The sequence below is a fragment of the Salmo trutta genome, chromosome 14 (assembly GCF_901001165.1).
Source record: "Salmo trutta chromosome 14, fSalTru1.1, whole genome shotgun sequence".
Lineage (NCBI taxonomy): Eukaryota > Metazoa > Chordata > Actinopteri > Salmoniformes > Salmonidae > Salmo > Salmo trutta.
The window spans coordinates 58,685,849-58,700,513 of NC_042970.1; the positions used below are offsets into that span (position 1 = coordinate 58,685,849).

The 14,665-nt window shown below is 41.7% G+C and overlaps 1 protein-coding gene across 2 annotated transcripts in view; it reads left to right on the plus strand.

Annotated features, from left to right (window-relative positions):
- The first annotated feature begins 1,634 nt into the window (after positions 1 to 1,634).
- eml6 (EMAP like 6) overlaps positions 1,635 to 14,665 on the plus strand; it is a 72,510-nt gene continuing 59,479 nt past the window's right edge. For both annotated transcript variants that reach the window (XM_029776535.1, XM_029776536.1), the window contains exons 1-6: positions 1,635 to 2,741; positions 7,169 to 7,328; positions 7,940 to 8,038; positions 8,196 to 8,264; positions 8,628 to 8,813; positions 12,837 to 12,972. In XM_029776535.1, coding sequence (XP_029632395.1) covers positions 2,545 to 2,741; positions 7,169 to 7,328; positions 7,940 to 8,038; positions 8,196 to 8,264; positions 8,628 to 8,813; positions 12,837 to 12,972 — 847 coding nt within the window. In that variant the 5' untranslated portion in view covers positions 1,635 to 2,544. The remainder of the gene's footprint in view (positions 2,742 to 7,168; positions 7,329 to 7,939; positions 8,039 to 8,195; positions 8,265 to 8,627; positions 8,814 to 12,836; positions 12,973 to 14,665) is intronic.

The window sequence follows — 14,665 nt, forward strand, 5'->3', positions numbered from 1 at the left end:
TGTGGAAAATGTAAAAAAGTGTCTGAATACTTTCCGAATGCACTGTATAATGTATCTTTTTTTCTCAATGCACTACATCCACCTTCAACATCTGAGGTTGAAGGTGGCCGAGCTACAGTGGTGTTTGTCAGAACATGAGACATCCCAAAAATTGATCTTCTCACAACAACGTCTGTAACGTCTGAACAGTTTGGCCTACCAACTAATATGACTAGGCCTACCACTCTATGGAAAGATGAGATATTCTCACGAACATGATGCTGTTCTCAGTTTGCTCTACAACCCCACAGGTGTCACGGGACTCATCTGAAGGTTACCGGCATCGGTAAAAAAAAATTATGGAGGCAGTTTTGTACCAAAAAAATAAATACAAATTATCTCCTAGATATAGGACACTTCAAAACCTTATTCTTTATGATTTTGACTGTCTGTCTTGCCATTTATGAATGTGTTATTCAATGCTTTACTATGGGCTATAGTAGTAAAAGCCAAATTCAATATTTTATCAAATATATATTAATATTTTTTTATATCTAAAATTGAAAATCAAATAGCTAAATGATCCATGGTATGACCATCTTCAAATACTTTTTAAGAAGAGCAATTGTAGGAATAGGCGGGGTTTATGACTTTGTGGCTGTGGTAACTAGTGACTGGTGTAGCCTAGCAGCCTACATCTGACAGATCACCCTATCAAGACGGTACAGTGTAGGCTAAAACTGGTTCTCCAATTGAAATCTCCAAACACACTCGTAGGCAATGTCATCAAATATTTTTTTTAACTAACCCATTGTTCTGTCTGTGATGTTATGGTGACGTTGGCTTGCTAAGCTCATGCCGAACTGGTTTTGTGCAGGCCGTCAAATCAAAGGCACTCCTTCAATATAAAGTTGTTTTTGATGAAAATTAAAACGTGTCAATTTGTCACTTTTTATTTTATTTTATTTATTCAACCTTTATTTAACTAGGCAAGTAAGTTAAGAACAAATTGTTATTTACAATGACGGCCTACCCCGGCCAAACCCGGGTGACGCTGGGCCATTTGTGCGCCGCCGTATAGGACTCCCAAACACGGCTGGATGTGACACAGCCTGGATTCACAAGGTTGGAGTAATAACATGTTCAAGTACTTAAAATATTGTCTTGAATCTAGGTTGTGCCTTTAGAGTTCAAGAAAATTAACAACTAATCATTGACTTATCAAAGCCCAAACCGCGCTCTGGTCTGTTTGGTCTGTTTGGCAAGCGCTCCCGGAAGTCTTGCAATGTTGCGCCTCTGTGTTTAGAAACTCTGTGACCCTATCATCTACCAAGGACAGCGCTCGAGCACATCCGAAACATTACTCTATCTATCCGGTACCAAGGACAGAGCTCGAGCTTTGTTGGTGGCTGGTCGTAGTCGTTGTTTGGAGAGGCCAGTTCCATAATCGTAATGGTTTTGACGACACTAGAGAACTTCAAGCTCCAAAATCCATTGCTAAAATGGGAGATTGCCTACGAAGCGTCGTGGTAACCAAGCACCACCGCAGGCGTAAAGGCAACGAGAGCCCCTATTCTCAAAATAATTGCGTCGGGAACGCTCGTGAAGAGGATCCTGCATACGTCAGAGTCGTTTAGTCCAAGGATATCATCCTCCGAAAAAAACGATTCCGTGTGTTGTACCCTTCCTCATCTTAATTTGTGCTTTCTTTCTATATGGACCGTTTTCTAATTTCCATCAATTCCAGCTCACCTAGTGTTGAGCATCATTTGGGATGCGAATAAATGACGGAAACGCGCCGAGCGTATTGGAGCTGATACAATTATTCTGCTTTGCATGGGAATCGACGGTGTGTATATCGGCGTTGTAATCCGTTGATTTCAACTGGAATAAGCACAAGGCAAATACTTCACGGTCGATGTCAATCGAAATCGTCAAGAGGTTTGCCACGGCTTTATGATTGAAACCCGAACGAAATACCATTCTGTCAGATATGTATATTTTCGCTTGATATCGCACCCAACCGTTTAGGACAGTATAGCCCTTTGACATGCTTTAACACTTGCGTTTTGTGAGCCAAAATTGAGGACTATTGAGCTGTAATAGCTGAATGAGATGACATAGGATTAGAGTAGTCGGGGTTAGTCGGGGTTATATCTTAAATGCCTTGAATTGCTAAAAAGCTGTACAGTATAATGGCTATTTCATATCAATGTATGTCATATAGCTCACCGGTTCCACCACGGTTTAATGTAGAATATAAAATGCTAAATAGAAGGCAATTGGAAGAGGCAACATAATTTCATTGGTCGTGTTGATTCATGAGGCCATCTGAATGTAACAAGTATAATCTATGATACTGGAATGTAGAGAAAAGGGGATTGGGAACAGACAAGGGAGAAGGGATATCTCATTAGTGTGACACACTAGTGGCCATACTCTCTTGACCAGCCTCTAGGATTTTACTCTGTGTTCATGTTGCTGCATTTTTGGAATAGAGTTAATCTGAGATTGAGGTTGAATTGCAGTTTAGCCAAATACAGTTGTCTAATAGTCTGACAAAGCATGGCAGACAAGACTGCTCCACGTTGCCAACTGAGGTTGGAATGGATTCATGGATACAGGGGGCATCAGTGTCGCAACAATTTGTATTACACTGCTGGGAAGGAGATTGTATATTTTGTCGCTGGAGTTGGCGTGGTTTACAACACCAGAGAACACACTCAGAAGTTCTTTTTGGGACACAATGATGACATTATCAGGTAAGTTACCTCAAAGTTACTCTCCCTATACTGCAGTACTTCCCAACACTCTCCTCTGGGACCACCAGACATTTCATATATTGGTATTTGTTGTAGCCCTAAACTGGCACACCTGATTCAACTTGTCAAGGCCTTGATGATTAGTTGACTAATTTAATCAGGTGTGCCAGTTCAGGGCTACAATAAATATGTGAAACATCTGATAGTCCAGTTCCCAAGGAGAGGGTTTGGAAACCATGGTATACTGAACCACTCACAGGGAATATTACTCCTCGGAGAAGTTACGCCAGGGTCATGATAGGGTCACACTGACTGCGGTTTGCATTCCACAAGAAGTCCAGGCATTACAAACGGCATCCGGCAAGTAACTTTGCATTGCGTTGCTTTCTCCATGCTACATCACAAGCGTCTGATTCTTTTAACTTCTGCATTGCGTTTGTCATCCGTTGACCCTCCAGAAGTTAATGTTGACGCTACTTTGTGTCATTTTAACAACAGCACTAGTAGTGTATTTGGTCGAGCATATGAATGTACGAATGTACCACTGTTGTCTCACTCGGTAAACCAACGTCTTTAGGAAAACAGGAAATTCCCACTTGGACCAAGGGCGACACTAGTTTTAATTTGCAGACAGAGCTACCTTATCATGAAGGTGAGATTCCAAATCACCTCGACTACATTTACCCCCCTTTGACCTCCTCCACGAGAGACCATCCCAAGTTAGGCACAAATGTAGCTGGTTGGATTCATACGGAGGCCATCTCACTCAAGAAACCAGCGTCTTAACCATTAGACCAACAGGAAATTCCCATCTGCTCGCGGGCAGGGCTATAGGTCTACTTCATCAAAAAAGATAATTCCAAATCACCTCTGCTACAGTAGCCTCACAATGATGTTAGCTCTCATTTAATTACAGTAAGTTTTAATGCCAGACAGGCCATATCATCAGATCTAGCCCTAACCATAAACCTTACTCTAAGCCTTAGTCTAGCACAAACTGCAACCCCAGCAAGCTGTTGTGTGTCAGCAAAGTTGCAGTTGATAGTTTTCTGTTCGTTTTAGTGTAGATCATTGAAAAATAAAGTAAAACAAGCATTTCTTATTCATGTAGACCTTCCTTGTTTCAATTTGTTTTCTGCTGTTTGGTGCCTAATGAATACGAGCCAGATGTTCGTTATCATTTCGTTTAAATGAGAAGATCCCAAGCACCCCAAAACCAAGCAAAGTGTCTGCAAATGCCTAGTGACCTCTTCATCAGCCTCTTCATCATGCATGTAAGGCCCTAATCCACAGACCTTTAGATTATGGTCATTCTGTGTGAAAATGAACCAGAAAATTACTGAAATGCAACATTTGAACCTCTGGATTTGCACTTGCATAGATGGGTGTTAACAGATTACTTTTGAACAGAGGAGTTTATTGACAGACTATTAGAAGCACTTAAAATTATGTCCATCAACCAGTGGTTCCCCCATCATTGTAAAGACGGTACAGGCACATTTTTCCACTGACTTCAGAGAGACATTACTTGAAGGTTTATGGGAAGATCTCAATTGCATACTCCTCGCATCCTCACTCATCTCTCCTCGTCTCCTTCTCAAAACCCATCCTTCTCGTCCAATGTGTTTTGAGAAGGCGGCAAGGAGAGGGGATTCTCCCAGCCTTCATAGTTGACACAGCAGACTCAAGACCATTGCCATTGAACTTCCTATACTAGTTTGTGCGCCTTACCCATTATGTTAGTGTTTATTATTGCTACTTGCAAGCATTGGTGTCTGGGAATGCTGAAATAGAATATTGTCTTTCCGAGTTAATCAATTGACATCACCATGTGAGGGAAATTGAGCCTCATGATTGGACCAGCGAGGTATTAGTCATACAATCAGAAAACAACTTGTCCTGAGGATTGCCTGTTTTCGCTTCTTTAATTCATAGCTGTTGAATGGTTGCATTTCCAGACCTTGTGTCAGGTACACATTACTAACATACAGTGGCTTGTCTGTGAAGTATTTGTAGACTTCCTAGTTGATTTTATTTATTTCAACATTCATCTATTCATGCTCAATGGAATGCATGATTAAATGCGCTAACAAGGCCTATTGCTAGTTACTGCATGCAGTCATTTTTTTAACTTTACAATTCATATTAACATAGCCTATACCTGTAATATTATAATGAAGACCATTATAATAGCTATTTGTTCTACAACACTTCACATAAAGAGGTAGACTTATATGCTTGTAAACGTTGGACAGCTGCCTCAAATTATGTTACATGTAGCCTACATGAAAATTGTTAAGTATTTCAATTGACGTGGATAAGAAGCGGATAAGCGTATGCCTTGACATATGCACCAGAATTAGCAGAATTTCCCCATACCAATGGACTATATGCTAATGTAGGGAGGGAATCACCGTAGGGGGAATCACCAACCATGAGCAGAAAGGGCTGCAGGATTTTCTGTGAACTTACGTGATGAACTGCAAACCAATTATATATTTAAAAAAAGCCTGGGTTCTGAGTTCAGTGTATGGTCACCGTAGTGCAGGATAGATTTCCTTGTAAATATAACTATGAAATTAGGAAAACATACTGTATTCACTTTTCCCTCAGAGGTGAGTTTTATTGGCTTGTGGAGTTCAAGCTACATTCTGGGATTTTTTTCATCAGCAAAACGCCACCAGTCTGCTGTTAGATGGACTTTCATAAGGAGCATTGAAAAGATCATCTAAACTGGGAAACCAGTAGTAGGCATGGAACAATACTGAAGTATGGTTGACTTGACCACTTGACATGATAAAGAAGTGCAATGCAAGTTTTGACTGGGACAGCATCTAGGGATTAAGGATTCATGGGAAATTCATGAGATGATGGGCAAAGCATTGAAAATCATGTTTATCTTCATGTATTGCCCTATACAGGGAACACAGTCACTCACTGTCCGTGAGGATGACATGCAACCTTGGGGCTTGCTTTGAGGAGAATAATTGGAGGAAGCATGTGCCAGTCCGCACAAGGGCTGATGAGAGTCACTGCAATCCGCTAGTTCAGCTCTATCTGTGCGTGACAATGCCTGATGCAAGCAGACAGAGGAGAAAAAACTGCTGACAATGTGGATGTGGAGATTGCTGATGATGTCAACATTGAGAATTAAAGCACTGATTTTCCTTTTGGTTTGTAGTCACTGACAACATTATCTGCATTTCCAATTATGCCGGAGTAAATCCTAACAAATGGTTTGAGGATTACGTGCATGTGTGTCAGCCACCACATGGCCAGTTTACTCATGTGCTCGTGGGCACAATGCTTGACCTATGTGACTCATCGATTGCCTCTGGAATCAATCCATCCTCTCCCTATTCTACAGCTGGATACCTGGCTGTGGTTAAAAGGAGTTAGAAGGGCCAACACTATGCACAACTGTCAAAAATAAGTAAATACAACAACACCAGATGCAAATGTGTCTCTTCCTAAGCTGAAAATGTATTTTTATCCAAATCTAAACACTACTTATGTCAAAGCACAGTAAAGCTTCAAATGATACCAAGACTTGCTACAAACTAAAAGTAATACTGAATAAATGAGGCCTTCAAGTCCAACATTGTACAATTACCTCAACTTTTTAAATTATATCTCAGTGATCCTTTTGTACACAATGGCAAATATAAATAATATCCTTCCCCCAAAGGACCTTTTTATGGATTAAATTCAAAACATCTTGGTCATTGTTTTATCATTTTCACACAGAATGAGCCAATAATCATATTGTCAAGGTATTATATGGATATTATCTGGATTACAATTGGAAATAAAATGGTGGATACATTTTCTGTGATGTTGACTGGGAAATTAAAACTGGAATCCTTAATGTTGAAACCGCCACGTCCATTAGCGATATTACAACAACAAAGAAGTTGCTGAAAACCACAAACCCTGTTTTTTTCCCTCAGACGTCATTGCACATGTGATAGAACGCTCCGCACCACCGCTTCGTCAACAAAATAAAAACTAGAACAACAGCAATGCTCGGACAGTAGTGCTGTTTAACTTACTGCAGATTCCATCTTTAATGGCATAGGAAATACATGTTAACCAATGTTTATAAATATCAGTATGTTTCATATAAGTTGTACCGGAGCACCAAGTCTAGGACCAAAAGGTTCCTTAACAGCTTCTACCCCCAAGCCATAAGACTGATGAACAATGAATCAAATGGCCACCTGGGCTATTTACATAGACAGGTGGCCATAGATTTTCTTAACTATTTCTTAAACTGCATTGTTGGTTAAGGGCTTGTAAGTAAGCATTTCACGGTATGGTCTACACCTGCTGTATTCGGCGCATGTGACAAATAACATCTGATTTGATTCGATTGTTTGTAAAGTTTCTGCTTATAATGGTTATTTGTCTCCGGTCAACCCACACAGTCTTGCTATGCATCCTGACAAAGTTCAAGTGGCCACAGGACAAGTTGGGAAGGATCCTTACATCTGTGTTTGGGACACATACGCTTTGCAGACTGTGTCCATCCTGCGAGACGTGCACACACATGGGGTGGCGTGTCTGTCGTTTGATGTAGACGGACAGGTGAGGAACACCTTTGAGCTGGTCTCCTTGGATTTTAGCTTAGATTGAGTACTTGTGCTTCTTGGTGTAGGGGGAAGTTTCCTATCGACACTGGTCTTGGGTCAGTTTAGCATTTTCCTCACTAATGAGTTTAGGATTCGGGGAGGGGAAGCTGATCCTAGATCTGTCCTAGAGGAAATTCAAGGGTTTTGACAACACTTAACGTTACGTTTTTATTAATACCATGTACAGTAGTTACTTTATAACCGAAATGGGATTACTTAGCATTACACAGTAACTGCTGATCAGTAAAATATTACACCGCTTTATTTGTCACAGCTGTAGTACACCTGTAATAACATGTGTACTCGCTATACCTATATGTAAATATGTAATAAGACCTGTCTACTCACTCATGGGTGCAGGAACTATAATGACACTGTAAGATGGCAAAGTAGCTTGTGCAAATGTTTGAAGAATGTTGCAGAATGGTTTTACAGTGTTGTATAAAATGCGTCCTTAGGACCGCCATTTTTCAGAATGAGTGTGACCCTAAACATAGAGAGTGGATAAACTTAAGCAGGTTTGATTTGATTTGCCACTAATTGGTTTTCTATTGTCCCCTTGTGTAGCGATTAGCCTCTGTTGGGCTGGATGCCAAAAACACAGTGTGTGTCTGGGACTGGAGAAAAGGCAGAGTCCTGGCTACAGCAACGGGACACTCAGACAGGGTATGGTATTTTTTTTTTAAACTGTCGATACTAAGAAGTTAATGGCATTTTTGTGTATGTCAGTGCTATGAAGCGGACAGAAAATGTAGCTCTGCAGTTTCGCTGGTGTGTTCCTTAATGTCACAGGTCATAATAACTGCTTTTGCTGCCATTTCAGATCTTTGATATTGCCTGGGATCCGTTCCAACTTCACAGGCTAGTAAGCTGTGGGGTGAAGCATATAAAGGTGAGGCCCGAGCCTAGCCCCATAATTAGTGTAACTATGGTAATGCTTTATTTAACAGCCCATTTTAAGTTTGTACTTACCTGGTGTTTACAAGATTTTAACTATGAAACTATGGGGTAACAATAGATACTTTCTGGTACTTACCTCAAAGAATTCAACACAATTGATAACTATCTGGTACCAAAGGGAAGATGGTGACCTTTGTGTCAAGTGTAATTACAATGCAATTAAGTAATTACCTAATAATTAACCTCCTGGTTAACAGCGAGCTAAAATACTGGGTAAAATAAAGCATTACCAGTGCTGATGTTTAACATAAAAATTGTCAGAGCCATCTAAAAAGTGAGCTCTCTCTTTGCTCAGTTCTGGACCTTGTGTGGGAATGCCTTGACACCCAAGCGGGGGATCTTTGGGAAGACCGGGGACCTGCAGACCATTCTGTGCCTGGCCACGGCAAAGGAAGAAGTGACATACTCTGGAGCGCTGAATGGGGACATCTATGTCTGGAAGGGGCTGAACCTGGCTCGCACAGTCCAAGCAGCCCATGGAGTGAGTGGAATGCAGCCTCACTAACAAAATGAAGCTTTATGGTCAAATGAATTATCACACTGTATAGTATTGTTTTTCCATCCACATGTACATGCCTTGCTACCAGTAAACTCAAGCAAATGATATTTTGTTTAGCTTTAATGCCAATGCATATACATTTGTGAGGCGCACAGACAACCCATGGTATACATCCAGTTGGTCACATTGATGAAGTGACTAGGGGCCTATTCAGATAGAAAAGAATTGAAGCAGAGGTATTGCAGCTCAAATTTACTATAAATATTCCAGTAGCCACTTGCCATTGAGCTTGTGAATTTAAAATGGAAACCCTCCGTCCTTGACTTTTGCTAAATATGTCTATTTAACAAACTGACGTTGCTAGAATTTCAATATCACAAGTTTTTGTTATAAGCAGTTTTAGGAGAACATGTAATTTCTTCCCCCCTGCCCTTCCTTCACCCGACAGTTAGCTGCCCATCTGATAATGGCCCATCCAAACTACACCTGAACTATATTGAAACTCATTTCACACATCTAATAGATGTAGCCTAAAGGCAATATTAAATTGGCAAGAGTCTGATGGGTGACAATATTATCAATTGTCTTGTGAATGAAGAGACTGATGAACAGCGCAGCATGTGTAATTAACAAATAAGGGAACGGAGCTTACCAAAAAGCAACCTTTTCAAATTATCCTACAGACGTTCACGCAGGTCAGACATTTTGATTCTGAAAGAGCAGATTCTAAGGTTTCTAACACACCTCCATCTGCCAAAATTGAGCAGATGGGCTCTATTTGAAAATATGTTTTTTTTTGTAGAAAAACCTCAATTCCATGGCTTCCAAACTACTATGCACAGAGTAGTCACATACTAAAATAAAAAATATGTTAATACATTTCATCTGTTTCAAAAACATTGCTCTGCTATTCAGATTTTTACTGTAGGAGCATTTAGCTTGAAGAGACAATTCTGACTGCTTGGAGGAGGGTGACTGTTGCCCGCAACCTCCAGAGGTCATAGTGTAAACCTCTCGAATCTATCGTAGTGTAAAAACGGTCTAGGGTCATGCAAATGATGTCTATCAGCTTAGTGGAGTTGCTGTGGAGAAGAGGAGGTCGAAGGGAAGTGTAGTTGAGTTAGTTCGGCGAACTACACTTGTGTGGTGAGGAATCATTTCAATACCCAGAGATGGCCAGTATTTCTGTTACATGTATTTCAAATATGTATTTCAAATATTTGAGTGTTCGTGTACAGTACCAGTCAAAAGTTTGGAAACACTTACTCATTCAAGGGTTTTTCTTTATTTTAACTTTTTTCTACATTGCAGAATAATAGTGAAGACATCAAAACTATTAAATAACACATATGGAATCATGTAGTAACCAAAAAAGTGTTAAACAAATCAAAAAATATTTTAGATTCTTAAAAGTACCCACCATTTTCCTTGATGACATCTTTGCACACTCTTGGCATTCTCTCAACCAGCTTCACCTGGAATGCTTTTCCAACAGTCTTGAAGGAGTTCCCACATGCTGAGCACTTGTTGGCTGCTTTTCCTTCAATCTGCAGTCTAACTCATCCAAAACCATCTCAATTAGGTTGAGGTCGGGTGATTGTGGAGGCCAGATCATCTGATGCAGCACTCCATCACTCTCTTTCTTGGTCAAATAGCCCTTACATAGCCTGGAGGTCCTGTTGAAAAACAAATGATAGTCCCAATAAGCACAAACCAGATGAGATGGCGTATTGCTGCAGAATGCTGTGGTAGCCATGCTGGTTAAGTGTGCCTTGAATTCTAAATACATCAAAGACAGTGTCACCAGCAAAGCACCATCACACCATAACACCTCCTCCTCTATGCTTCATGGTGGGAATCACACATGCGGAGATCATCCGTTCACCTACTCTGCGTCTCACAAAGACATGGTGGTTGGATCCAAAAATCTCAAATTTGGACTCATCAGACCAAAGAACATATTTCCACTGGTCTAATGTCCATTGCTTGTGTTTCTTGGCCCAAGCAAGTCTCTTCTTATTATTGGTGTCCTTTAGTGATGGTTTTTTTGCAGCAAATTGACCATGAAGCCTGATTCATGCAGTCTCCTCTGAACAGTTGATGTTGAGATGTGTCTGTTACTTGAGCTCTGTGAAGCATTTATTTGGGCTGCAATTTCTGAGGCTGGTAACTAATGAACTTATCCTCTGCAGCAAAGGTAACTCTGGGTCTTCCTTTCCTGTGATGGACCTCATGAGAGCCAGTTTTATCATAGCGCTTGATGATTTTGGCGAATGCACATTTTCCGTATTGACTGACTTTCATGTCTCAAAGTAAGGATGGACTGTTGTTTCTTTTTGCTTATTTGAGCTGTTCTTGCCATAATATGGACTTGGTATTTTACCAAGTAGGGCTATCTTCTGTATACCAACCCTACCTTGTCACAACACAACTGATTGGCTCAAATACATTAAGAAAGAAACAAATTCCACAAATTTTCTTTTAACAAGGCACACCTGTTAATTAAAATGCATTCCAGGTGACTACCTTCTGAAGCTGGTTGGGAGAATGCCAAGAGTGTGCAAAGCTGTCATCAAGGCAAAGGGTGGCTACTTTGAAGAATCTCAAATATATTATATATTCTGATTTGTTTAACACTTTCTTGGTTACTACATGATTCCATATGTGTATTTCAGAAAATAGCAAAAATAAAGAAAAACCCTTGAATGAGTAGCTGTGTCCAAACTTTTGACTGGTACTGTAAATATTTTGTTTTTGAAAGGCCTGAAAGAAATCACTATGTAATGTATTTTCAACACACTCAAAATAGTTTTTTGTATAATTTTGTGGCCCCATATCAACCCAAATGTTCTAGATTGGTATCCGAGGCTCTTATGGCACCATCATGTGAGAGGTGTTGGTTGGTGAGTATCTTGGATGCAAGTTGAAGCACAAGGATGCACTTCCAGCATGAGGATAATGCAGTGAATTTGGTCCGAAAGGGGGAAGTGAACCCGACTTTCAAAGTGAACACTATGTTATTGCCACAATATCTTTACACAAATTTGGAGTAATAGCGGGGCACAAAGCTCTGAAGATAGTGTGTTAACCAAGTTGTGAACATAGCGTGTTAACCAGGTTGTTTCATAGCTCATTTAAGGAGGCTACTTGCAAATGTATTTTCTGTATTTTAAAGTACAAATTACATGAATTTGAATGAAATAAATGTTTTGACACTAGTATTTTTATACATTGGTCTTTAGGGCATTTTGTACACTGAACAAAAATATAAATGCAACAAGTGAAGTGTTGGTCCCATGTTTCATGAGCTGAAATAAAAGATCCCAGAAATGTTCCATATGCACAAAAGCTTATTTATCTAAAATTTTGTGCACAAATTTGGTTACATCCCTGTTAGTGAGCAGCGCGCCTTTACAAAAATAATCCATCCACTTGACAGGTGTGGCAAATTAATAAGATGATTAAACAGCATGATCATTACACAGGTGCACCTTGTGCTGGTGACAGTAAAAGGCCACTCTAAAATGTGCAGTGTTGTCATACAACACAATGCCACAATTGGCATGCTGACTATGGGAATGTCCACCAGAGCTTTTGCCAGAGAATTAAATGTTAATTTCTCTACCATAAGCCACTTCCAACCTCATTTTAGAGAATTTGCTGTTTGCTGATGTCAACGTTGTGAACAGTGCCCCATGGTGGGGTTATGGTATGGACAGGCATAAGCTACGGACAACGAACACAATTGCATTTTATTGATGGCAATTTCAATGCACAGAGAGGGCATAATGAATTTAATTTCAATTGACTGATTTCCCTACATGAACAGCAACTCAGTAAAGTTTTTGAAATTGTTGCATGTTGCACTCATATTTTGGTTCAGTGTATTTTGTAACAATTAACATTTTGATGTATCTTTGCCTATCAGTTGGTTTCATTTGCACTTTGTTAGATTTCTGACTTGGTGGCATTTTAGATCTTTTTTTTTCTGTAACTTCTCCACAGGCAGGGATTTTCAGCATGCACGCCTGTGAGGAAGGGTTCGCTACAGGCGGGCGGGACGGCTGCGTGAGACTGTGGGACGTGGACTTCAAACCCATCACTAAGATCGACCTCCGCGAGACTGAGCAAGGATATAAAAGTAGGTTGTCGGGCCCAAGAGCCCCCCCCCCCCCCCCGAACATACACAACCTACCCCACATTTTCAAAGTAAACGAGTGTAAGTCGCTCTGGATAAGAGCGTCTGCTAAATGACTTAAATGTAAATGAGTGTGTATAATGAATTCAAGATACAAAAACAAACATGTCTGGACTGCACAAGTAATCACCCTGATATGGCACACCTAAATGTATAGTACTTGTCTTTCTAAAGAAAATATGTACTTTTTACTCCCATACATTTTGTGACACCAAAAGGGTACTCGTTACATGTTCAGGCCGGACAGAATTATGGTCCAGTTCACGCACCTATCAATATAACGCCTTGTTATCTCTACTGTCTCTGATCTGGCGGACTAACTAAACACAAAGACCATTTTCAGGTCTTTCCATAGATTTTTCAAGCAGATTTAAGTCAAAACTGTAACTCGGCCACTCTGGAACAGTCATTGTCTTCTTGGTAAGCAACTCCAGTGTAGATTTGGCCTTGTGTTTTAGGTTATTGTCCTGCTGAAAGGTGAATCTCCCAGTGTCTGGTGGAAAGCAGCAACCCAGTTTTCCTCTAGGATTTTGCCTGTGCTTAGCTCTTTTCCGTTCGTTTTTTTTATCCTGAAAACATCCCTCCTTAATGATTACAAGCATACCCATGAGATGATGCAGCTACCACTATGCTTGAAAATATGGAGAATGTGTGTAAGGGCTGTCTGAAGAGAGAGTGGACCAAAACGCAGTGGAGTTAGTGTTCATCATATTTAATACAAACAGAACACTATACAATTACTAAACAATAAACTGACAGCCAAACAGTCCTGTCAGGTGAAACACACTAACAGAAACAATTACCCACAAACCCCAAAGGAAAAGTAGGCTACTTTTGTGTGACTCCCAATCTGCAATAACCCTCTAGCTGTGCCTGATTGGAAGCCACACGGCCAACATAAACGAAACAAACCAACCTACACACTTCTCTTCTGCCACATCCTGACCCAACTACACCCTCTACTGGTCAGGACATGACAGTACCCCCCCCTCTCAAAGGTGCACACACCGAATGCACCTACACCGAAACAACAAAAAAATCCCCCCCCAAAAATTTCTCCCCCCCTAAACAATAAGGGAGGGAAGGGAGGGTGGCTGCCGTCAACGACGGCACTGTGCTACACCCCCCCCCTCCCCAACCCACCTAACCTGGAGGTGGATCAGGTGCGGGACGTGGCCTCCACTGCACCCTTGGCGTCGCCCACTTAGGTTGCGCCCCTGGCCGCGCCGGAGGACTGGTGGGCGACTCTGGTTGCGCCCGGCTGGCGGGCCACTCTGGCTGCGCCGGAGGACAGGCGGGCCACTCTGGATGCGCCGGAGGACAGGCGGGCCATCCTGGATGCGCCGGAGGACAGGCGGGCCACTCCGGCAGATCCGGCACGCCACTCTGGCAGATCTGGCACGGCGGCCACTCCGGCAGATCCGGCACGGCGGCCACTCCGGCAGATCCGGCACGGCGGGCCACTCCGGCAGATCCGGCACGGCGGGCCACTCCGGCAGATCCGGCACGGCGGGCCACTCCGGCAGATCCGGCACGGCGGGCCACTCCGGCAGATCCGGCTCAGGATTCACCAGGCTGGGGAGACATGAAGGAGGCCTGGCTCTGGGCGCAGGCCCTGGACTCACCAGGCTGGGGA